Source organism: Aulostomus chinensis, chromosome 2 (genome assembly GCF_037954235.1).
Source record: "Aulostomus chinensis isolate RoL2024-O1b breed Wild chromosome 2, RoL_Achi_v1.0, whole genome shotgun sequence".
Taxonomy (NCBI): domain Eukaryota; kingdom Metazoa; phylum Chordata; class Actinopteri; order Syngnathiformes; family Aulostomidae; genus Aulostomus; species Aulostomus chinensis.
Genome location: NC_141321.1, coordinates 21,431,237 through 21,457,176, shown reverse-complemented (window position 1 = coordinate 21,457,176; position 25,940 = coordinate 21,431,237). Strand labels below are relative to the sequence as shown.

General features: G+C 41.3%; 3 protein-coding genes across 8 annotated transcripts; all 3 read right to left on the bottom strand.

Moving 5' to 3' along the window:
* Positions 1-219: 219 nt before the first annotated feature.
* Positions 220-12,193, bottom strand: tradd (tnfrsf1a-associated via death domain). 5 transcript variants are annotated; one of them, XM_086184470.1, is made up of 5 exons: positions 5,902-6,011; positions 5,476-5,629; positions 5,253-5,383; positions 3,809-3,956; positions 220-1,209 (listed from the first exon to the last, which is right to left on the bottom strand). In XM_086184470.1, the coding sequence occupies exons 1-5, from the start codon at positions 5,926-5,928 to the stop codon at positions 917-919; spliced, it is 753 nt and encodes a 250-aa protein (XP_086040596.1). In that variant the 5' UTR covers positions 5,929-6,011; the 3' UTR covers positions 220-916. The 5 variants fall into 5 exon arrangements, with proteins under 5 accessions (XP_086040596.1, XP_086040572.1, XP_086040580.1 ...); XM_086184446.1 differs by having other exon boundaries at positions 264-1,209; positions 5,103-5,383; positions 5,902-6,001; XM_086184454.1 differs by lacking the exon at positions 5,902-6,011 and adding an exon at positions 8,923-9,172 and having other exon boundaries at positions 265-1,209; positions 5,103-5,383.
* A 1,115-nt stretch (positions 12,194-13,308) lies between these two features.
* ogfod1 (2-oxoglutarate and iron-dependent oxygenase domain containing 1) lies at positions 13,309-19,893 on the bottom strand. Its single transcript, XM_086194786.1, has 13 exons — positions 19,643-19,893; positions 19,055-19,200; positions 18,930-18,976; positions 16,885-16,985; positions 16,674-16,790; positions 15,380-15,471; positions 15,174-15,302; positions 14,953-15,066; positions 14,804-14,883; positions 14,470-14,708; positions 14,270-14,398; positions 14,080-14,138; positions 13,309-13,986 (listed from the first exon to the last, which is right to left on the bottom strand). Exons 1-13 carry the CDS (start codon positions 19,806-19,808, stop codon positions 13,837-13,839), a joined length of 1,569 nt encoding a protein of 522 aa, XP_086050912.1. The 5' UTR covers positions 19,809-19,893; the 3' UTR covers positions 13,309-13,836.
* Positions 19,894-22,349: 2,456 nt separating this feature from the next.
* Positions 22,350-25,864, bottom strand: nudt21 (nudix hydrolase 21). 2 transcript variants are annotated; one of them, XM_086194761.1, is made up of 8 exons: positions 25,565-25,864; positions 24,479-24,679; positions 24,335-24,398; positions 24,157-24,246; positions 23,378-23,453; positions 23,161-23,275; positions 22,868-22,901; positions 22,350-22,760 (listed from the first exon to the last, which is right to left on the bottom strand). In XM_086194761.1, exons 1-8 carry the CDS (start codon positions 25,684-25,686, stop codon positions 22,734-22,736), a joined length of 729 nt encoding a protein of 242 aa, XP_086050887.1. In that variant the 5' UTR covers positions 25,687-25,864; the 3' UTR covers positions 22,350-22,733. The 2 variants fall into 2 exon arrangements, with proteins under 2 accessions (XP_086050887.1, XP_086050898.1); XM_086194772.1 differs by lacking the exon at positions 22,868-22,901.
* Between the last annotated feature and the right edge of the window lie 76 nt (positions 25,865-25,940).

Sequence of the window (25,940 nt, the reverse complement as noted above, 5' to 3'; positions counted from 1 at the left end):
GAGTTCAGCAGCTACACAGCTGTAGTTTCAGAGCCAGAAGAATGTTTGTTTAGCATAACTTTTCTAACTGTGTATGTCTGTGTTGGGGGTTGTGGATCTGTCACGTCACAGTATAAAGTGTGTGTTTGATTAAAGCTTCTAATCCACATTTCACATCTGGATGGATGGTCAAGTGGAGTAAAAGGGAGGGTGGGGGGGGGGGGGGGGGCTTTAACACTGGAACTGAATGGAACCAGCAGAGCTCAACCTGCAGAGACTCCATCCATCAGAGGATGTCCTTTCTGACAGGCAGGCTGAAGCTTCCACAACGTGACACATGCAGGCAGGCAGGCAGGCGTGCGCGCGCACACACACACACACACACACACACATTCAGCAGTTTAATCATATGAGCATGTGCACGTGTGTGAGTGACAAGGAGTGATGATGTGTATGTGGGGAGGCAGTACAAGGGAGGATTAGCACTAAATTATACCTGAGGGAATTTTGACAAAATGATGTTTTCAGCTTTAATTACACTAATGCATCAAACACAAACATGAGGACTCTTTTTTCTAACCACCATTTAATTTGTATGCACCCATTTTGTAGAAAAAAAAAGAATAACCTTCAGTTGTGCAGTCATTAGAAGCAAAACAGGTTCCATCTGTAAATCAGAAGCAGGAATAAAAGGTACATGGTGAAACAAGCTTAAACAGTGCATGACAGTCACTGGTGTGGCACATCTTGACAGTGTTGACAAATCATTTCATCTAAAACATGATCGATGACACACAAAAAAACTCAGTCATACACTCACACACACACTCAAACGGGAATGATTGTATATAAAAGCTAAGTCAAGACACCCCCCACCCCACCCCGCTTCAGTTTTCACGACTTCACTTCGGCACTCATACCACACCAACAGTTATTCTCATGGCTGTATGTCCAGAATATTTTCCACCAGGCTGGTGAGTTTGCAGTCCTCCAGTGCTTTGACCAGCCGGCTCAGCTTTGCCGCTCTCCCCTCCGCCTGGATGAAGCGGCTGAGCAGCTGATAGGCCTGCTCGTACAGCCCCTCTCTGTCGTACTCGTAGGCCAGGTTGTCTATGGCAGGACCCTTCAGAGCTCTGCAGCTCTTCCCCAGGGCCCTCCCTACGTACTTCCACTGACGGCCCACTCCGTTAGAAAAGCTCTGAACATCTGCCGCTGTCAGCATTCGATCCTCTGATGGACCAAAGGATGAGAGGAAACCATTAATGTAAACTGTGATTACATAAACTGAGGTTTATAAAAAGATAAACACCTGACAGTTTAACTTTCACATGTAATATAAACAGGGACATTAACAGGATTTATATCATTGGTCTGTAGCTGTTGCTCAGTGTCTGTCTCCATAAACAAGTCATGTCTTGATGCGGTAAAGCATCATTGCCCGATTAATCAGCAACACATGTCAAAACTGGCACATGCACACTGAGGTCTTTTGGATTTACGTTCATGCATCTCCCTGACAGATGTTCTTTTTTTCATTCTGTTTTGGTCCAGAGTGACTTCATACTCACAGGTGCTTGATAACATTGTCTGCAGATTGGAGGTAAGGTGTTAGGATTTCAGTTAAAAACAGCTGATTGCTGCTGTTACAGTAAAGCTGAAGGCCCCAGCTGCTGTAACTTTCAGTAAAGATGCGTGGAACTGCAGAGTCAGGTTTATCGCTGCTGCCCTTTTCCACTGGAAAAACCTGCTAGGATATGGCTTTTGTCAGCAGTGGGAAAGAGTTGTCGGTATTCAATTTGGGTTCAAATGACCCTGCATTATATGCAAGTATTCATTGTCTCTGGCTTCAGTCAGTAATGATGTAAACACAAAATATGGGTGAGGGCGATAATGTACTGCCTGCTTGTGGTGTGGTGCTATAACATGTAGGCAAGTGAAAAGGTATAAAATGACAGAACCCACCAAAATATCCTATCCAGCACATTAACATGACGCCTCAGAAAAAGAAAAAAAACCTGACATGTGAAAGGGGTCGATTTTTTTTTTTTTTTTTGGATGGGCATAGGTTTGCACAGAGGAAAGAAGTGGTATAATATTTTGTTGAAATACGAATAAATAGTCTTTTAAGTGAAAAGCGACTCATGGTCAACTGAGGCGGTGCAGACATCCTTCTGTTTGGTTTCAGATGAAAGAATCCGATGGGAGCAGGATGGAGCAAAGTGAACTGAGAAAACCCATCCAAACGCCTGAACTATTGTTGCAGTTGTTTTTGTTAATGGAAAACAAAATGCTTGTACCCGACGCGAGTTGAGTTGAGTCGAGTCTTGTCGATCAATCGGGTTTTGCAGTACCTTTAATACTGCAAATACTATTTCTTGCTTAAAACGACCTTGTAAATTTCAATAATATCACGAGCTACATTCCTCCGATCTTTCCTTGTCCTACTAAAAGCACAAACAGTAAAAAGTCAGTCATCAGATCGTTGCTCTGGTCATTAAAATCCCCTGGTAGAATCGTGGACAACCAACAAAACCCAGGAAGAAAAGGAATTGTTGTTTTCTGTGAGCATTTCTATGAAATAGATTATTTGTAGCTGCACTGAAAACACAGGGAGGATTTTGACAAGTTTTGAACTTCTTGTGTCTTGTTAAATATTAGCAAGAAGTACTTCAAGCATTGGAGTACTTCTTGCAAATATTCAGCTTTCAAATGGTACATGGAACATTATTATTCAGCTGACTCACTTCAGCTGAGTTGATAATAGATTAGTGCCAACAGGAAATTCATTTGAGTTGCACTAATTTGAAACTGCCATGCACACCATGAATTGGTTCAATCACACAAACGAAAAGCACCGTTGATCAAGTCATTTGAGGGCCAAAAAAAATCTTTGTTACAATAGAAAAAAACTTTATCAAATTTTAAAATAATGCATCCGCAGAAGTTTTAGAAAAGTGCTGACTTAAAGTCGAAATTCACCTTAAAAAATAGATTATAGTGGTGAAATAACTCTTTTCATCATACAACAAACTCTGTTTCCACTGTTGTCCACCGACATCTAGCACCTTGCATCCTGCATCGTTGTATGTGTGTGTGATGGTCGAGGCTTTGAGTGCCGTTAAGGTGGAAAGGCACTATATAAATAGAAGCCATTAGAACCCATTACAGAGGATGCAGATGAGGCACAAAGCAATGAGGGAAGAGAGCTAACAACAGACTGATGGAGAAGAGTTTTCAACTCAGGACACACAGACATCTATGTGATCTCGTGATATGAAAGAAGGTTAAAAGTAGTTTCACAAATTTAGACAAGTTAATTTAGGTTCATTCAAAGATGGAGCGATGAAAGGCTTCACAATAGGTGCTGTATTGTTGGAACTTCACAATCAGTGTATCCGTGTAAACTCTGTTTGGAAAACCAGCATTTTGAGACTTTGCTTGTCCTCTTGCATGTAGAAGTACCATAGCATGAATTTAGTACAAATCAATTCTGTGTGATTTTGATCCGAATCAAAGTTGGAGGCAGCAGTCGTCCCAATGCAAGGACTGGAGATGGATGTGTGCCTGCAAATGACTTCATGGACCCAGACAGAGAACATATGTGAGATGTCCACAACTACAACTGCAGCAGTATGGTTAATAGAGTCATTGTCGAGTCTGATTCTGAATAATTATGTTCTGTTGCTGGCTAACAGTAATGTTGAGCTTCTCTCAACATTACTGGAGTTTTGAGAAAAGTCAAATCAAATATGAATTGACATACTAACCACCAAAATTGATATGAAACCTTTTTCAAAGCAGAGCTCTAGCAGAAATCAGCTCGACTCACCAAATACTCTGTTCTGGAACTTGAAGCAGTTGCTGGGGACAGGAGAGTCTTCCTGCGGGAGAGGGGTCAATTGTGGGGCGGGGCCAAGTACCTCAAACTGCAGTTTCTTCTCAAGTTCTTCAATCTCTTCATCACGTAGGCGCTCAGGCTGTCAGGACATGTAGAAAGAAGGTGTGAAGACAGTAACAGTAATGATGATTTTACATGATTTCTTAAATACGGATGAAAAAAATGAAGGAAAATAAACAATTCTACAAGATGTCAGGACAGCTGCAAGCAGGCAGCCACTCTGGCCTTTTCACACCAGTTTCTTTGGAGTCTTGGAGAAGCGCCATCTCCTGCTTTTATGAAGAACAGCTCTTCCTACTCAAGTACATAGAGGAAGTTTTGTAGGCCAGCCCAGAAGTTAGCATTAGCATGGGTTCCGTCATAATTTTGATTATTGCAGAAAATGCTGTAAAACTGCAGAAACAGGATTGGAATCGGCAAGAGTGCAAGTCTACGCATTGATCTGAGGCTATAACATTGTTTACAGGTCCTGAAATGCTTCAAGTCCCTCCTGACTCCCAGTTAGCATTGTTATCTCTGACGAATACCACATACGGGAAATCAATTCTTCTTTGCCACTTTTATACCCCTTTCACACTGAAAAACACGTGTCAACGCGGGTTTTTGGACCCGCATTTGCTCGGCATTAGGGCGAATTCAAGCTTCCAGAAGACCAGGGTCTGAACTCCCGCTGTGAGGGCTGCGTACCTGTGTTTTTCCCTCTCGTACGTCATTGCGCTGACAATGTCATCGTTTCACATAAACGTGCACCGGAACACTGAGATGTAAACAACATGGATGTCGTTGAGTCGAAAGTTAGCGTTGTCGTTGCGTGCACTGCAATGTTGTCTCTTTTGCAAAACATACAAATTCGGCGCAGATTGGAAAATGTCCGAGTGCTAAGGCAGTGAAGGAGGACAGAGTTTTTGGTGAGTCTGGAAGGGAACCGAAGAAGCTACAGGCAAACAGCAGTATACACTGGAAGCTGTGCTTCCCTTCCACTGCAATTAATGTTTTGGAAAGATAACAATTGATTTCCTGTGTGTGATATTAGTCAGAAGTAACAGACACATGTACTATTAATAAGTATCATTGATCAGATGGAGCAGTATTTCACGTTGGAAAATCCCACTAATATCAACATAGCTTGGAGGGCAAATGTCAAAGCAGATGACAAAACCAAGTTCTATGATTTCATATGCTGACTGAATTCAACGCAATTCTCAGGCTGAGCAAACAGTCAGACCTGTGAAAGGTGGATGTGCTGGAGGCAGAGATCCAGCTTGTCCAGATAGAGATCCAAGACGTGTGTGCTGGCCTTGAGCTGGGTTTCCACTGTGAATTCTTCAGGCCAAGCAAGAAGTCGGCAGGCATGTTGAGAGAGGGACTGACGTACCGCTCCCGAGCTGTAGCTCTCCAGAAATTGTTGACACACTGCTACATCCACAAACTTCACCTCCACCGCCAGGAAGGGATCAGCATCATGGACCTTGAGGATCTCATAACCACCAAGACCTCCAGCAGAGTCTGTCCATGGAATACACTGATTAGTGACTGCAAAGCCCACAGACAGGTTTCGTCTTTTGTCACATGAACCTTAGAACCCTAATGGTGCTTACCTATAAGTGTCAGTTTGATGACTTTAAAAACAATGAACTTTCCCTGTTGGTCTTTGAAGAGCTGGAGCAGGTTGACATTGGGACAGAGTGACTGCAGAAATAGAACCCCACATCCTGTCCATGGTCCACGATCCACAGTCTTGTCCGCCATCCTCTGATAACAATAAGACAAATACGTTACATGATTCCAATGAACCAATGAGTTCCACCAAGAGAGGGTTGGCACTACACGACTCTGCCACATCATACAAAACAAGCTGATGCTAATCTCATTTGTCAGCAGTTCCTCCAGGATTATGTGTTCTTACTGCACGATTATACTATTGTACTTATTGATTGTACTTATTATAGAGAGGCCCTTGAATTGTGCAAAAACCAGACCTGTGGAGGTTTCCTGCTCATACCTCCAGACCCTCAAAGACACACCTGGATGCTTTCCATTCCATCATCCATCCATTTTCTCTACTGCTTATCTGTTAAGAGTAAGGGCGACATTGGGCGAGAAGTGCTGTCTGCTTGCAGGTTCACCCTGGAGTGGTCACCAGTCCATCGCAGGGCCATCAGGGGCTCAGTATCTTGCTCTAGGATATTTCAACATGGTCACCGGAGAAAGTGAGGATCGATCCAGCGACTCTTCGGTTGCTAAACAGCCACTCGACCTCTGAGCCATGCCACCTCCCTCCCATTCCATCATATGATTTATCCTTCATTCTCCTCTGGTAAGCTTTCCATTCAGAAGTCTGGTTTCCTGCACCTGTGACACACTGATCTCTGTGGAATCCCCTCTCATAGTGTAAATGTAAGAATATGTGAAGCTGCTGTTTTTTCATTGTGATGTTGTATGCATTATCACTGACATGTTGAGTGAATGGATGAACACAAGCATGATAAACATTACTGCATGTTTGTCATGACACCTGTACAACTAGTCGTGTGTGTCATCAAAGATAAAAAGGAAGTCTTGGAGACACCAGAACCTACTACAGAGGAGGCTGAAATACTCTGGGTGTGGATCTGATGACTGACAGCTGCGAGCCGGAGCTGGAGCCTATCCCAGTAGCCTTTGGGTGAGAGGCGGGGTTCACCCTGGACAGATCGCCAGTCCATCACAGGGCCAACACACATAGACGGTTCACTTTGGCTATGAAGCAAATCATAGCATTGACAGTGCTTGCGTGTGTGCCCTGCCCATACACGCGGTGGCACCATGGAGGTTAGCTAGCTAACAAAAGTGTGGGGTTCACCCTGGACAGGTCGCCAGTCCATCGCAGGGCCAACACATAGAGACAGACAACCATTCACACTCACAGTCACACCTACGGTCAATTTAGAGTATCAATCAGCCTCGTCCCCTCTTGATGTCTTTGGACTGTGGGAGGAAGCTGGAGTACCAGGGAGAACCCACACAGGAACAGGGAGAACATGGAGACTCCACACAGAAAGTTCACAGTGCTAAACATTGCACCACCGTGCAGCCCAAAACTTTATACCATGGTACAACAAATACCCTGATATTTTCTTAAGACATGAAAACGTCAGCCTTAAGTCAGAGAAATATTGGAATGGAGCCATCATGACTATAATTTCTTGTGTTCCTTCCCATCTGCCTTTTGAAAGGTAGATGTTTTTCCTAATGTAACTGCATGAAGAACCTCAAAATCACATAAAATTCAATTGAATAGGTCTGTATGATTTTGATCATCTCTGTATGTTTGTATGATTTGAGGACTTGCTGTTGATTTAGGTTTTGGACTGAGTTGAACAGAATTGGATATTTATACTTCTCAATGTAGTTTTTTTATGAATAATAATAATTATAAAGAACTATAGTAATCAACGATAGTAAGAAAGATTATTGGCAGCCCTTCAAGTTATACAATGAAAGTAAAAGAATTCAGTGCCATAAGTCTTCTTTTCGAAATTCTTGTTCTTCTTGTTCTACTGTGCTATTTTCATCTGTTGAAATACATCAAAAAGCAGCATTTGTATCATCAGTGCACAAGATTTACTTATGTAAATTTTTTTCCACCCAAGTACCAGACGTGCTAACTGTCCAGGGAATACTAGAGGTTGCCTTTTGGCAGCGAGAGCTAAATGATATATTTTAAGCTCCTGATGATCACTTAATCCTCATACAGCTGGTGAACTAATCTCAGTATACTTCCAGAGTACCGGTAGATAGCATCGTGAATAATTACATACTGGCGATGTGGTAGAAATTCCTGTAGACCCAGTCGCCAAGCCTACTGTGTATTAATGGAATATGAGGACATGCATATAATCCAGCTCAAAGGATGCTCTTTCTACACAGAGCCTGCCATATCATGTGCATGGAGACAACACCAAGAACAAGCTTGTGGGCTTCACTCGTTCATCAGGAGTGCAGGAGATAGGAGCTGGATTGGGGGAGGGGATGACTCAGATTAAATATGTCTTTATGTAATGAGTCTTTCAAAAGGAGGATGGGGTAAATACGGGTAAGGTGGAGTGAGGCCACGTCTAGCAGGCAGCACTAGGATGTATGAACATGTTTGGGACATATGTCCCTGGTCCAGGCAGTTAGGGTGATTTTCCTCAACATGTTAGAAGGAAGCGATCCAGAACTCTTCATTTAATTTACATGGAAGTGCCATATGGTCACACTTAGATGTTTTTCTTTTACACTGATTAAACTTTGAAACATTTTAAAGTGTATAAGGCCTCAAAAAGTACAGAAATTCTTTTCTGACGTGTGTCACAGTTTAACAAATTAATTGATGATGACCTTTGAGGAGAGATGAGCAGACAAAAGATAAGTTAAATTGACCGTAGGTGTGACTGTGAGTGTGAATGGTTGTCTGTCTCTATGTGTTGGCCCTGCGATGGACTAGCGACCTGTCCATGGTGAACCCCGCACTTTTGTTAGCTAGCTAACCTCCATGGTGCCACCGCGTGTATGGGCAGGGCACACACGCAAGCACTGTCAATGCTATGATTTGCGTCGTAGCCAAAGTGAACCGTATAGTATCATTGGCTGGACACCTATCAATCAACGACACTATGGCAAGCATAGATTTTCATGTGCGAGGTGCACGATGGCGAACATTGATCATAGGAATCACTCCCACTCGAGCTCTCTGGATTTATTCTTAGCTCATCAAGGTAAAAGACAAACTCGACAGTGACCCCTGGTGGGCTCCCAGTGGTAACTACAGCAAACTGAAAATCACATTCAGAAGCAGTCATACACGACATGTCCTATCTTAACTTAGACGTCGAAATAAACGCTAATAAACGTCATTTCAATGATTATAATGATAATTAAAATAACCGATAATATACCTCTATTTATAGACGTTTAATATATGACTATGTATAGAGGTACATTAGGGGTAAACGCTATCATAAGTGAATTTAATATTCTTCATTTGCCTGTCCACTGACTGTGGGCCACTCGCTCTTCCTTACGTTCTCCATCTCAGTAGCTCTGTGTAGCGGCCGTTTCCTCGGCTTACCGATGGTAGCTTCCTGCTCGTTGTGGGATCTGTCCCAGTTCTTTCATTACACGTGTAGTCGTTGCAAACTGTCTTATCCGTCGTAGCCTGGGCCCATAATCTATTGGAAGGCTCTATTCTCCTGCAGTGGAGATGGATAACTCTCCTTTGACAAGAGTCACTCCCACTCGATCTCTCACAAGAACAACATCCGCCTTTTCTTTTTCACTCATCAATGCAAAAGACAAACTGGACAGTGACCCCTGGTGGGCTCCCAGTGGTAACTACAACAAACTGAAAATAACTACAGAAGCTGTCACACACACACCTATCTCAACATAGATGTTTAAATAACCACTAGTATACGTATATTTATGGACGTCCAAACGACGTCTATTTATCAAAGATTTATAATAATTTTCAATCACCGCTAATGCACATGTATGTATTATTCTTCATCTGCCTGTCCATTGAATGTGGGCCACTCGTTCTTCCTTATGTTCTCCATCTCAGTAGCTCGGTGCAGCAGCCGTTTCCTTGCCTCTAATTTTTCATGTGTCTGGGCATACACACAAGCTCCATGAGCACACTGAGGATCAACGTGAGCAACATCAGTTGTGCACGCTGTGGCCACACACCTGTTCCACACCTGGGAGCATAGCAAGGTACATGGTTTATTAAAAGAATCAAATTACAGCAGCAATTTCTATTAGTTTACTTTTAATATTTTCAGGGGTTTACAAATCAACCACTGAGCTACCATCGCCGTCTCTTATCTCTGCCACACTGTTGTTAGCTAGCTAAAGTGCAAGGTGCCACCATAGGGTGCCACGGTGCGTATGGGCAGGGCACAAACGCAAGCACTGTCAATGCTTTGATTGGCTGTGTAGTGTAAGTGAATGGTATCGAATCATTGGCTGGACTCCCGTCACTCACAAAGTCAATGCACAGCATAGATTTTCTTGTGCACTGACAATGTGCGAGCGGTGCGCGATTGCGCAAGCGCGCAATTTCCAGGGAACATCGGCGGCGAGTATAAATCCAGCGCCTGCATGCTTAAACGCACATGAGAGCATTTTGGGTTGAAAAACAAAAAAGAAAGTGACAAAAGTATGGCGGTTTGCAAACTGTGTCACACAAACTTAAGTACTCTGGAAATACCACCAACCTGCGAGCCCACCTAAAACGTCATCACCCCGAGATCGAAATGCTAACTGGCCGAGCCCAAGAAGCTGCAGTGCAACCCGAAACAAACCACGCTGGACAGTGACAGCGGTGGTTGCCACAAATTCCCATCTTCTTTGCCAAGGTCGCAGAAAATTACGGAGTCCATTGCCTACTTTATTTGTCAGGATTTGAGAGCTTATTCGGTGGTGGAAAACACCGGCTTTGAGCGCATGGTGAACGCCATGGAGCCCCGCTATGCTATAGTCACCTCGAATTGAATTATTGGCTGCCATGGTTTATTTTTAGTTAACCTTGCGGCTAGACTGGCTAGTAGCTACCTCATATGTTCAGTATCAAGCTAAAAAAGCTGCCAAAGAAGGCCACTTGCTGCACTTAAACGCTCCATTGTTAACTTTACTTTTCAAAAGCTTGCAAGCTAAAATTTGCAGTTTCAATAAATGAAACTAATTTTCTCTCCACATCTTTGATTCATTTTGTCCAGCATTTGCAAGCCGCCAGTCAGAGCCATATATTGTGGAATTGATGCTCTCAGTTCAATTAATTCAATCCAAGTCAATGGAACACTCACAAGATGTCACCAAATCACTTTGTCCCTTTAAAATTTTTCATAATAGGATGTAAGTGTACCGAATTGTATCGTGAGCTGAATATCGTGATATATATCTTATAGTGAGCCTAATATCATGTATTGTATCGTATCGTGAGATGAGTGTATCACTACAGCCCTAATTAAACGTCTGTCATTTAAAAATAAGAACTGAAGAGGAAAGGAGACGTGCATGTTCAGGTTATATCAGAGAGGAGCCAATGTCTTTCAAGTGTCAATGTTAGCGTCACAGCATACTGCTTTACTCCTGCAACTCTCGTCCCACTTCACCCTGTATGTGAGTAAACATGCCAAACACCATCCAACTAAATGGAATGTAGCCATTAATGTTGTGAATTTCACCTGTTTATTCCCTGCTTTGATATTCAAGTAGAAGTCGTCATATTGTGTTCACATTTAATTAATCAGCAATTTAAAATGATTACATCTCTGCTCATGGCATGTTAATGTCAGATTAGTTATCTTTAACCAGACCTGTGTATGGCTCCATGCCAACATCCTAAATTGTAATTACAAAAAGGGGATTTTTCAGCCAGACTTCATAGGTCAAGGTAACTAAATCCTAACCAATTAGATTAATAACATAATATTGTTGGGAGCACTGCAACCTCACCAAATCCACTGTGATCTTAATTCCATTTTGAGAAGTCAGAAAACATGAACTACAACAAATCATAAAGACTGAGCTGAGGATGAAGCTTTATTGGGGATTTCAGACCTACGTTTGTGATGGAGGTGTGTGGAACCCCCACATGTAAACTAACAGGACTACCAGGACAGTGGCCCCTGCCGTGTGAGCTGTACACATGGAGGAGTCAAGCACACCTACAGTCCTGTAGTGTTTCTCTTCAGCTAGTACCTTTCAAGTTGGGATTATAAATACAGTACAACTACTGTGTTTTATGTGTCTTTGAATTCTTACACTAGCAAGAAAAAAAGTATCAAAACTGTACAATAGTTTCACGTATTTGTAACCTAAAATCGTAAAGAAAACAAAGCTGTTTAGCCACCCTGTAGGTGTAGGAATGTGGTCATTTTGGATGAGTAGGCTCGTTACCTGCTGCAGGTACGATTTCTAACTGCTTTAAAATGACTTTTCACACGACCCAAGAAGCCAGAGACACCTCCAATCCCTTTAATGTGTTTAGTGTAACTATTTCGACCTTGTTGTCAAAATCAAGAAACATTTAGCGTCAGTGTCGGCGTACCGCACATACGGTAGTCACAACTGCCGTAAAACTTTGGCGACAACACGACCTTTCAACTTTACTGTAAAACTTGACTACACGAGGCCAAGGACAACGGTTAGGAACTCATCACTTTTCCGATGTATATAACAGTCACACTTAGCTAACGTTGGCATACACTTACCTCAAACTTTGTTATATAGTTCGGTGACGCTTCCTCTAAAGAGATCACACCCACTGTTACAGTAATAATTCCCGCTCCTCCCATTGGCTGAGCAGAAATAAAGAAACGTTCTGATTGGTTGAAATCAACAAGCTGCCGGGGGGGAGGGGGGATCGTGACAGGAAGGAAGTGTTTTTTTTTCTTTCTATGATTGAATACAGGAATCCATGAAGTAGAGCGGCACACTTCAGTGGTGTACCTTGAATGCTTACATGTACCCCTTCAGCTAGTTAGCAGCTGGAACATGGTCATGAATGTAATCTGGTGAGAGTTCAAATAAATTGGACAGGAAAAAAGGTCGTCAATTTTATAACACTAACATTTGCCCAGTGTAGACCTCCAGGTTGTAGGTGAAGGAATTAAAAGATTTATCAGTGGATCCACAACTAGTAAGTCTAAATGATAAGTAACCAAGTGCTTTATTTGAAGAGTGTATAGATTTCAAGGCAATCAAAGTCATGTTAGTTTTTGTAGTGAAGATTTAAATGCTGATTTAGAAAAAGTTCCATCAAAAACTCTTTTTGAGAGTTAAACAAATACAAACTTTGGTTTCAAAAAGAAAAATATTACACCTGATCATCAGGTTGATAAAAATTGATATTTTGTTATGCAAATCAAATTCGTGATTATCCCAGCATAAAGAAATGGAATCGTATTATTACTACTTTTATCCTTTACAACTGCAAATCCTTTTAAAACACTTAATAAGCCAATAAAAACATAGTGACATAATGAGAAAGTCTAATTATGGGGGGGATTTGCAACAATATGTCATAGCCAATATGATATGCCACAGGCCTGTACTTTGGACATTTAGAGAAAACACTTCATTCTACTTTTACAACTGTATAATCTGAGTTATTAGATTCTGACAAAACAAGACATTTGAGCTGGATGCAGTTGATAGATTTGACATTTGTCATAAATTTGATGATTAATCTATTAATTGAAACCAGTCAACAGTCAACATCTGATAATCATTTTGAAATTAACTGTTGCTACTGTAGCTCTAAATGGAGAAATACAGTTCATTAGACATGAGATTCACATAGTTTTGTATGGGAATCTAATGCAACTGAAATACAAGGATGATATTGCCCCCCCCCCCCCCAAAAAATGCCTTTGACAGTCACAAATTTAAGTGTGTCTGACCAAAATTAAAAAAAAACCCAACATAATTCTTCTATCTCATCTTTTTTTTAAATCTCCGTTTGTGATTTTAGAATTACAAAATGATGGATGTGTCTTTTAGTAGTATTATTGACACAGTCCTTGGGTCACCCAATCTGTCAACAAGTTTTAATTACCAACCAGATCCATTACTGTGTTTAAGACTCAGGATTACCACAAGGTCGGGATTTTCTTCCTGTGCTTTTAACTGCTCACTGTAGGGAGAGAGTAGCTTTCAAAGAGATCTTTCCTTTTTAGCAAAAACAGAGGGTTGACTACTTGTTCGCCAGAGTTCTGGAGTAAACACTGTATGTGTGGGTAGTTTCTGTTCCACACTAGTTATAATTCAGTTGTTTTTCCAAAAGTGATGAAGGTGGATTGAGTAGGAGAGCAGGTCGACCACCAGCTCCAACTGTTCACCTTGAGCGAGTTACTGAAGCAGACACGCTGAATGTGTCACTGCTTTGTCATTTTGACGAGTCTCCCACAAGATACATCAACATATGTAAATATTTATTCATAATACACAAAAGAGAAGTCATAAAATACTCCAGCAGCAGAACCAGAGAAGCTTTTGTGGTTGACATGTTTGACAAATTTGAGGGTTTCCTTGTCCCTATAGACCAGGGCGAGAGAGTTATCTTCTGGATACACCGTCAGCAACTGGGAACAGTAGAAAACCAAAGGAATAAAGACAATAACTACAGTCTCGATGACACATATTCAACTGTAGATAATACAATGATAAATGTTCACCTCCTCATCCTCTTCATTGGCAACGTAACATGTGAAGCCCCCAAACTCTGACTGCCAGTCTGAATGAGATATTTCACCATCAGTCACAAAACTAATGTGTGTGTGTGTTTATTCTTTAAAACACTGAGTTTTTATAATAACCACAAAACTGATATCAGTCAACACGTAGGAGCAGGGGTGTCGGACTCACCTGCACAGGCAAAAGGCAAAATGAGGTCCAGGGCGTACTCTGCTTGTGCCGCTTCTCCATCATGCAATAAAGTGTAAGTGCCATGAGACCATCGACGCACTTCCCCGCAACATTCAGGAGTACTTGGCTCTGAGGAAGACATACGATATATAAATGCCAACCACACTAAACTTGAGGCTGGAGAAGCCAATTCAACACACCTGATTTTCTACTTTTATATGCTGAAGTTGTTTCACTTGAAGACCCGGTGGCATCTCCGTCCCCTTTGTCGAGTTGCTTCTCCTCTTTCTCTTCATCCTCATCATCAGCAGGACACAGGAAGTGCAGTCGAAGGCCGGTGAAGTTGGAGAGCAGCAGGAAGAAAGCTTCTGAGCGAAGAAGCTCCCAACAGGCACTCACACATGGGGGCAAAGAGTCCAGACAAGCCACTTCGCAGCACCTACTCCCACAAACCGTGCACAAACTGTTAAATATGTTCAATAGTACACAAAAAGTCCCTGTTAACACAACAAATAATCTGTGAAACACCCCCACCTCTTATTGCCCGGACCTCTCCTCGTCCACTGAATCTGAGCCATCTGTAGAGCTTCACTCACCTCCCTGAACTTCTCCTCCTGAGAACAGACATTACTGGTGAACAGGAACAAGTGGACAGACTGAGAGAATCAGCCACTCACACTTACCTTGAAGAAATCTTTGAGCTGAATTTCAGAGCTGTCCTCAAACTCCTCCTGAATCTGCTCTTGATAGGAAATGTCCAGGTACACCGGATTGACCCACTCAAGCAGCAGCGTCTCCTGAGATGATCATACCATCACAATCAGCAGTTAATTACATTACAGGTGTGTGTGTGTGTGTGTGTGTGTGTGTGTGTGTGTGCGTGCGTGTGTGTGTCCAAACTCACATCTCTGGGTAAGTGTGGGTTCCGTGGGACAGCAGGTTCTATATGGCGAGGAGGACGCTCTAGAGACGGCCCGTGAAACCAGCCACTCAGAGACAGACGACACTTGTCCTGTGACAACACCTCAGACACCTGAACAAGCACACAACAGCCTGTATTAACAATCACCACCTCTTATATGGTGTGACAGATAAAACACTTGTTCTTACTTGATGAAAGGAGACGGGGGATACTTCAAAGAAGACGAGCGTGTTCCAGGATGGTACGAGTGATTTCACAATCTTCTGGGGTTGGAAATCACCTGATGATGAAAATAGAATTATTCAAGACAGCACTGTGTGGACACAAAAACATGCAAACATCATTACTGGTACACTTCAGGCAAAGTTTTTGGGGGGTGGAGAACTTGAAATCTATGCATTTGTGGTGCTTGGTGCTGTTGGAGGATCTTGCCAATAGAGAAACAGAAGTCGTGTTCACTTCGAAAAGAAGCGGCGTCCCTCTCTCCCACACCTGCGGCTCGGATTAAAACTCACCTGTTTAAGGTCAGGCCGTTTCCACAGACTTCCTGCAGGGCCCAGAGCTCAAAACTAACTGGATCAATCCAAATTAAAGGTGATACTGCTGCAGGGATGCAAAATAAATCTCTCTCAACTACCCATTGTTTCAGTTACTTTTTTTTTTTTTTTTGCTGTCCTTTTTATTACCATGTCTAATGAACAAATGAGCAGTGATTCAGCTGAAAACTAGAAAGCACCAAGACAGCACCCTCTCCTCCCCTGAGCTACGTGGATACAGAACATGAACAAATGTCTGTTCAAAACTTTTTTCCAACCCCCAAAACAGATCCAGATATCCATACAATCTTAAAGAGCTTCATACTTTATACCCTCTAATTAAAATACATCACCTCGATGAATTTCATCGAAGTATAGTTCAATTATTCTGTGGTAATCAGCATTATACTACAAATAGGTCATCTGGACAACAGATCAAGACTACGATCAAGATGATTCCTGAAAAACGAAGTATTCTTTCAACCGTTCCAAATAGTTTCAAGGAATGTGACAGAAATTTGTCTTTGTCATGGCCTGGATCAGTCTTCAAGATCCGGGACCTAAAGTTTGATCCAGATTAACTCCAAAATTTAAGTCCCTTGCTTCATTTAAGAAAAGAGATCTTTAATTAAAATCCCTCTATTTGTTATTAAGATATGTGACTTCTAACGAGCTGGTGATCACATTAGTTCCTCTGTGACTGAAACGATAGAAGGTGTGTCAGCGTCTCCATTTATGCTGGTTTGTGTCCTCGTACATGTGCAAGAAAGCGCACAACGATTGGGATACAAAAAACTATGCCTACACACACTTTGATATGTGTGAAAAAAAGAGTGTGGATATTTCTGTGTGTACGCACTTCTATAGCCAGAAATCTACACAGTTCAACACATCAGGCTCTTGTAATCTCCACACACACACACATATACATAAAATGGAGGCTCACTGTCTGTTGTGTAAAGATCAAGGGACCCCCCGTCGCCACTCTGCCATGGAGGCACAAGATACAGAATGAAAGCGATGCGCCTTCCCTCCAATTCATCATCATGACACAAAAGAACATCTGGAAAAAAGAGGGAACAGTACATAAAATAGAGAACATGTGTGAGTCATTGTATCAGAAGTCTTTCTTGCTAAAGGCTGAAGGTGAAGTTCACCTGTGTATTCATATCTGGCACAAGAAATATCCACAGTGGGCTCCAGTTCCACCCCCAACACTTCCCCAAGCCAGAACCGGAAACGCCCGAACAGCACTGACCTGACATTAGTAATACAGACAAATATACTTTATTAGAAACACCTAAATAAATAATCCAGCATAACAACAGCCCTGCAATAAATCCTCCCTTCATGAGGATTATAACGTTCAGGGCTTACGGAGTGCTGGAGTTTATATCACTGGTCGTGTAGTGCTGTTGAACTGTTCAGGGTTATACTGAGAGGTGATTCAAATAGTTTGTCCATCCCACTTATATGAATAAACAACAACAGCACAAGCTACAACCTCCAACATGACCATTCAAATAGATAAGAACCTCTCACAGTATTCGGTTTTAAGCTGAACAATAGAACCCAGAGGGAAGGTTTGATACAGCTATTAAACTGCATCTGTCTGATCTAGATGTTCTTAATAACTGGCACGTGGTATTTCATCCCAATCCTTCCTCAGTAGGTACGAGAGTGACAGTAGAGCTGATCTGTTGCGTAAAATATGATTTGAGGGAAGTCTCAACACAGGCAGATTGTTCCGGTGTCCAAACCTGCCGTGACATTTTGTTGTGACATAAATAATAAATGATCCCAGGAAGTCGTCATTTCATTATGGTATTTATTCACCAGGGTGCATCTCTTCAGTAGGTCGGTGCTGCACCATGTTGTCACGAATGCAGATTGAGATGAAATTTCACACAGGTTGTCGTATTCTTCATGGAAAGGTGCACATTGTCTCTAAACAAAGGCAAAATCTTGATATTTTAATATCTGGGTGATATGTGAGACTTAAAGGTATTGAGTCGGATTCATAGAGCATGTATTCTTGATTTAAGAACTGAGGCTATAATTGCTCTTGGTATGTTTTACTGTTCCACACCTCTGCAACATCTTTATTCAAAATAATTCATTCTGCCTTCAGTTCACATGCATGTGGAATTAGCGTATTGGATTCATGTGGCATTCAGCACATAACCAGGCTGGATATGAACTTATCGCAGCATAGATAAGGTTGTTTCCTTCACAGCCCATCCAGGCCAAAAGTAACAGCTCACGTTCAGAATTATCATTATTAAATTAATAAATATACTAATTAGGAAGCAGATGTGATCTCTGGCTCCCCCTGGTGGAGAATATTAATGCCGCAACGTCCACTTGGAGGAGTGTCATCATTTTCACCTACAAGTCTAAGTGTAATCAAATCAAATCAGAACAAACAGATTTGAGGCTCGGCAGCTGCCAGACATGAGGTGTAACTGCTTAAATAATGGCAGGAAATGATAATGACCCAAACACTTTTCAAACAATAACACCTTGTACCTGCTGACCTAATTAGGTTTACAGGTATGACTGTTCGTATGGTTTGAATGATGTTTTAGTTCACTTCCTCTGATCTCCAGATATTATTACTCATTCCGTGCAACAAAGATGTTACTTGTGCAAAGACAAAGAAAATATCCCTTCAAAGCTCCGTACAAGTTTTTAACACCGCTGGGACTCCAGTCATCTATCGAATACACACCTGTGCTTATAGAAAGGTCTAATATCTGTGGTTCGAACTCTGCAGCTACTGCTCTTTTAGCATATCTCATGGATTTATATTCTTCATTTTTATTAACCTATAACATGTCACCGAGCTAGGGCTCCCGGCAGGAGACAAAGTCGCACGTCTGGGACAGGGTTGATGACTGCTTATTCTGCTAAACATTAGTATCCTTCACATACGTCCATAATCTACTTAAATTAAATTGTTTTTATCATCATGAAATGTTCTCATAACATTCTCCATATCTGTGATTAATCATCTGGTCCAACATCACCCCTTTCAAGAGAGCATAAACAGATCAGGGAAAACCCAAGGTTTATTTAAAGAGTAGATAACCACATACCACACCACAAGCCAGCTCGTACAAAGTTATCCTGGATATGCTGAACTAGTTTCATCACAGAGGCCCCAGATCTGTTGGGTTTGACAGACGATAAAAAACCTCACCTCAAGCCTGCGATGTGTGGCTCGCTTCTCTTCCTCAAGTCGTCCGACTGCACAGGAACAAAGATTGTGAGACAGCAACACAAACCCAATGGAGCAATCGGAGCGGTAGCCAGTTCGAGAGCTACCTGTTTAAATTTGTACAGATCATTGGACTTGTTGTGGAAGTTGAGTCCAAGCAGTTCTCTCTGAAGGTTCTCCACAAAGGTCTCATTGCTGATGAAGTTCTTGATGACGCAGTGGGGGAACGGATGGCAGTCCAACTCCAGATCCCCTGCATAACAACAATAAAGAGCATATCCACCCAAACAGAACCATTATAATACATTAGCAAATATAGACAAAAAGACATTGCTTTCATGAGAATTAAACTTAAGAGCTCCACCCAATGACTTTACTCAAATGCAGTTTCACCCATTTCTGTGCACCAGTTTCTTTATTTATATTTACTTCTTAAGTGCAGATATCAGATTAACAGATATACTGGTCTTGTTGATTCATCAGGCTCTAAAATAAAACGTCCAAAATAATCAAAAGACAAAACCATACTGCATTAGTGCGATCCAGGTGAACCTGATAACTTGGACAGCGAACTGCTTTGCTGTCGTGCTAGCATGGCTACTGTCGAAGGGTTAAGGCAGCAGCTAGCTTAACCTAGCTCATGCGTCACGTATCAGATATAGTTTCAGCGAGTCGTGGTGTTTCGCCGGACCGACCGTGTTTGTAGGGAGTTCTCTGGATCCACGCCTCCTTCACGGTCCTCTTCACCTGCTCGTCTTCAACAATAGAGGAAAGTTCTGCCGTCTCCTCCACACAGTTCTTCGTCTTCCTCTTCTTCTTGTCTGTGTTCACACTCTCGCCCTGTCGTCTCCTGGAGGCCATCCTAGTGTGTAAAACCCACGAAACATACGATTTAATAAGAGTTTTGACAACACGCGCAGGAGCGTGACGTGATTGTGAAATGGCCCTTGCGTCGCAGGGCAATGACGTAGCAGGAGCTTTGTTTATTTCATTAAACATATTGCATTTGAATGTAATAATTTCATAAAATATACACTACATAACCTACGTACATATAAAATGATATAATAGGGAAGCATATAAAGGAAAACTTTTGGTGTATTCAATATAAAAACTAAATGTAATAGCATAAAGATATAGGCAGGTTTCTGCACCTCATTTTGTAACAAGAAAAAATTGTCATTAAATTTCACCAAAATATTATAAATAGTCATAGTTTTGTAAAACACTTTTACAAGAAGTGATTACTAAATTTAGATGCAACCAGGTCATAAAAACTAGGGGATCAGAAATATACATTCAATATCTCCAGCTAATAAAGTTTTTTATTGACAAACATCATAGATCATTACTTTGTCATTCTAGTATTACTTTAAAAGAAAATGGTCCCTCTGGAATATTTGTTTCATTTTATAAATAGATATTTGTCACTTCTTGCATTATAAGATTTTCCATCTATCCAACTTTACTCATTTTATTTAAGAATAAAATGTTTTTCTTAATGTTGTGTAGATTCAATTCATCAGTTTTATTATGGTTGTTGTTGTTTTTTTTGGTAAATAATGTAGCTGTTCTTACACACGCACGCACTCCACAGGCTCAGGCTTGTGCTGATGTGGTGGAGGTGATGTCACTGCTATTTTTAAAAAATGCATCTTCAAGAAAAGGAATATAAACAGAAAACAATCCTCTCAGACAGCAAGTTCAGTCCAAACACTGCCTCTCCCTCGGTTGGATTCTCATTCATTACCTGGCGGTGGCATAAATATTCCAGTCTAATAAACTAACTTAACGCTGCTGACCTGCATAAATGTGTCTGGAACGTGCTGACTGCTATCAGAGAAGCAGGATAATTAAGGAAACTGCCCTAAAATGTCCCATGTCAGTGACTCAATTAGGAGATGTTTGCAGTAAACACCTCACTTTTTAACGTGTCTCTGTAACAGATTCAGACACTCTGATGTGCCTTTCACAACACATTATTATTATTTGACTAAACACCAAACAATTTACAGTATAGTAGTACAGCAAAGCTGATCTCTAGTGACCCTGACTAGGATTAGTGGTTTAGGGAATTGAAATGTGGATATTATATATGATGACATGCAGGTTACATTCAGGCAGTGAGCTACAAACTGTCCATTTTATTAACCTACATATGAATTATGAACACTGCACATTAGCCCACTGTCCTCTGGGACGCCACTGCAGCAGGTAACATCTGATTTCACAAAGTGCTGTTCTGCTTCTCATACAGCTGAGCTCACAATTCCACTAAGCCATGAATTCTGCTGCATTGCCTTTTCTCGCTGCTGCCAGTGAGGGGCATCAACACAGCTGCTTGCAAGTGCTCATGTTGAACATTAATATGAGTGATAACTGATACGATTATGGATTTCGGTGTACTTAACAATTTTCATGATGCAAAGCTGCTACTTTGAATTGTAAGAAGCACTAAAAATGTTTTTTGTCTCAATTGTGGTTTAGAGTGTATCCACACTGTTATGAAACCCTCCAGATGAATGGATCACAAGTCAAATCAAAGAATGGCAAAATGGTAAATGGACTCAATTTTATATCGCGCTTTTCTACCTTAGCGGTACTCAAAGCGCTTTACAGTGTCATCTCATTCACCCATTCACACACACTGATGGTGGAGGCTGCCATGCAAGGCGCCAACCTACTCATCAGGAGCAATTATGGGTTCAGTATCTTGCTCAAGGACACTTTGACATTGTCACCGGGGTCGAGGATCGAACCAGCGACCCTTCGGTTGCTAAACGGCCACTCTCCCCCTGAGCCATGCCGCCCAAAGCTGTTCTACAAGCACGAGTCAAACTCAAACTTCCAGTTTCACGGCAAAATTATCTACCACATCACAATAAACACGCCCTTCCAAGAAAAATCAATCACTTCCACAAATGTTTAGCTTCCACTGTCCAAAATTGATCTGTACCTTATTTAGGAGGAGTTGGTAACACCAATAAATGGCAAAAAGTGATTAAATGTAAAATGGCAGATTTCCTGTTGAGGTTAGGGGCATCAAATTGCTGATTTTAGATCTAAAGATGGTGCATGTGATGATGCATGAACTGCTGTTGAGGATTTCCTTCACTCCAGATAGATGGAGCAAATGTAGGAATCATTTCCAACATCTCTGCCTTCCTATTGTCGAATTTGTCAAAATAAAATAACCTAACACTTGATGGCTTCATCACAAACTTCGTCTGCTCACTGTAGGCTGCTCTTTTGTGCCAACTGATTTAAAACGTATCATTTTTCCAATCTGAACTTATTTACAAGCAACCAAAAGAAATCTGAGGAAAAGAATCACTTTTTACTCTGAAACTAAATAAGCATCTACCAGATGCTCACTTGATCTTTGACCTTTAGAAAAACACATTCAAATGACTTTTTTTTATTAAAAAGAAAAAAAACAGCATTGTTACAGGTTAAAATGACAGGAAACTCAATGTTGTATTTTGTTTAATCAAACACATCCCTTCTTAAAGAGGGTTTAAAATCAGGGTCTTGACATACTGAAATATCAACTTGCGTTCTACAAAAACTAGCAGTATTTCAAGATAAAAAAAAAACAAAACATGACATTTTCATTTTCTTCTGACAACAGTAGAAACAAACACCCCTGTTGACTGTCAATATTCTGGACAGGACAACCTGAGCCAGAGATGAGGAGAAATTTTTTTTCACCATCTTGTCTCATCTTCAAGCTTTCCTCTGATGGGGCTGCGCTCACAGAGACAGCCAGACGCATCTCACGCTCACTCAAGTTAGTTGTAGATGAAGTTGAACCTATAAAAAGAAATCAGTATTTAAAATTATATGAGGAGTTTTCCCCCATGAACATCTATTGTTCCATTTTAATATTTCAAATTTAATATATGTAAACTTGCGGTCACCTCGTTTCCCTGTTCAGGAGAATACTTGAAAAATCTTTTGTTGATCAAATGTAAAGAAACAAGTGCAAAATAAATGTCTTCAGTATGTATTTTACATCACCAGTTTGTCAGCATAAACATACTTATATTGGCTCTTATTCCACCAGTGACATAAATGCAATAGAATACAATAAAAAAAATGTATGTCAAACTATTCCTTCAACAGAATAAAGCCTTCAGATAATTACATTTGATTGATGAACAGCCAATGTGACAACAGATTAAAAAAAATGTACAAAATTCACAAACAATACCTGCTCAATAGCTGTGGTAGACTGGAAATGATGGGTCCGTACCCAGGGGCGTTGTCATAGAGTTCAAACAACGGAGCAGCCACCAGTTTATAGTTCTTCGGGACAGCAAACAGTGCTGCGCAAACATGAAACACAGATCCCTCCTAACAGTTTCCATCTCTGCATTTTGTCTGTTATTTACCTTCCAAGTTAAACAAAGTCAAACTGATCTACTGACCTTTTTCCTGCAGCTGAACCAAGAATAACTTCTTATGCTCCTTTGGTTTGGTGATGTGAGCTGGAATATAGGGATACTGACGTATACACACACACACACACGCACGCACGCACACAAAACATCAGTACATTATCTTTTTAGCACGCCACTCTGAATTATATGGTACCAATAAAAAGCAACCACATGACTCGAGGCATTTCGGATTCTCTGAATTTGACCCAAACACACTCGCTTTCTCTTTTGCTAAGTAATCAAAGTCCAAATCTCAAAATCCTAACAAACCTACAAAACCGTTGTGGTTTATTCAAATATATAATACAGCAATTGAGTGCTTGTAAATTTTTTAATGTTTGCAACCTTCACCTGTTACATATACAAAACTCTGAGTATTAATGTGAACACTGTCTGAGGGGGCTTTTTCACGCCATTTGGTCCAAATCAGTGGATGTGCTGCTGCTGCTGTTTTATTTTTCATGCGGTCTGGTGTGCTTGGTCATTGATGGGGAAAGTCTGTCCATCACGTATACATAAGTAATTAGAACATGACCTAAAAGGCTATTCTATTGATACTTGTCAACATTTGGTCTTACTGATCATCACCTGCAGCCCAGACTATTGCACCCCTCCTTGGACCACAGTCTGAGAGAGGTTTCACACTTGTACTTGGATCAAATGTAAAATTCTGAAAGTCCGGACTTAATTGGGTCAGCATGACAGGCCCCTGAATCAAAACTAACAGTTTATGTCATCTATCTATTTCAAATATCCTGAACACTAACCTGTGGAGGCTCAAAGTTGGGGCGCCACCAGTTGCCGATACAGTCATCAATCACCCAGTCCTGCTTTACCCCGTCCTGCCGTCCAAGGATCTAGCACACAAAAGAAATTAAAGACAAACTCCATAAAGATTCCAGGGAAACATCAACAGGAGTTTCAACTGTGTCATGATGCAGCTACCTCAGTCATGAGGCGTTTCAGACCCTCCACCTCGTCTTCTCCAGGACTCAACTCCCCTCCAGGCCTGCAGAAGAGAACACAACACATCAGTCCAGGCATCCTGGCTCCTGCAGATCCATCAAGAATCTTAACATGAATCCTCACAGTTTAAAGAAAGTGGTGCCAAGCTGCAGCAGTAAGACGTGAGGCAGCCTGTGTTCATGGACAATGAGGACACCCTCCACCGTCCTTCTCATTCCCATTTTGTCAAACTCCTCCCGCATCCGCTGAAACCGGGCCGCCACTGAGCTGTCCTTCTCGTACAGGGGCTCTTTGGTGCCAAACGTGTAGTTGGTAAGAGGGTATCTGAAACACAGTGACGCACAAGGTGTCATATGATGCATTTCAGCAGGGCTCATGAAAAGTAATGTTGTGAAATACTGTCTCATGGTTTTAGGCATGTGACTGCTAATTAGTTTGCATATATATGTATATGTATTTTTGGATTAATCAGTTGTACAGTCAAGAAAATGCAGCAAACAGCAGCAAATCCTCACATGCTGAATGGTGAAGCCAGTGACTGTTATTGATAGAAAAATGGTTAAAAATCTTCGATGATCAAATCAGTTACAAGTTTAGGAAGCAATTAATCAATCCAAGCTTTGGGCTGTCATGATGAATAAGGAATTAAGCCTTACCTAAATTAAGTCTATGTCAGGCAAGTTTTAATAGCAATTACAGCTGAAAATACAAATAAATCCCTATGTTTGTAATATATATACACACACACACATATATGTGTGTATACACACACACACACATATATGTGTGTATACACACACACATATATATGTGTATACACACACACACATATATGTGTGTATACACACACACATATATATATGTGTATACACACACACACATATATATATGTGTATACACACACACACATATATATACATACACATATATATACATATATATATACATATACACACACACACACATAATTAAATTAAATTAAAATAAACACATAATTATTGAACTGATTACAGGGTGAAAGCAGCATAATTGCATTGCAGGAATGAAACATATCAAAACAAACGCGCAATACAGACGGAACCTCGCTGCGATAACCGTGCCTGTACGCTTTGTTTCATTATCTGGAAGCGTTAAAGGGAGCATTACGGGGCATATTTAGAGCCCATAACCGGCTACATGACGTTTATTTAACGATCAACACGAACTCACAGGTTGATGGTCCTCTCCAGGGTAAGCGGCTTGGCAGGGCCGCCCATGTATTTGTTCCCAAACTGAACGGCACCACCGCGCGGCCAGCCGGCGGACGAGCGACTAGGAGGCACAACCGACATTTCTAACGTCTGCACGGTAAGAGTGGACCTTCTTGCAAATGTGCCTCAGTCGGGAGCTGCTTTGAATTGTTGAATAATCACAATAGCGACGCAAATTCGGAAGATTCCAGTGGACAGTCCACAACAATTCCCCTGCCGTCGTTTCCCTCGGTCCTCCGCTTCCGGGTTTAGTGTAATTTTCAAGGTACTATGGCCGACAGCGACTCCTTGTGGTGTGGATGATGAAAACGCCATGTTACAGTCTGGAAATTGTA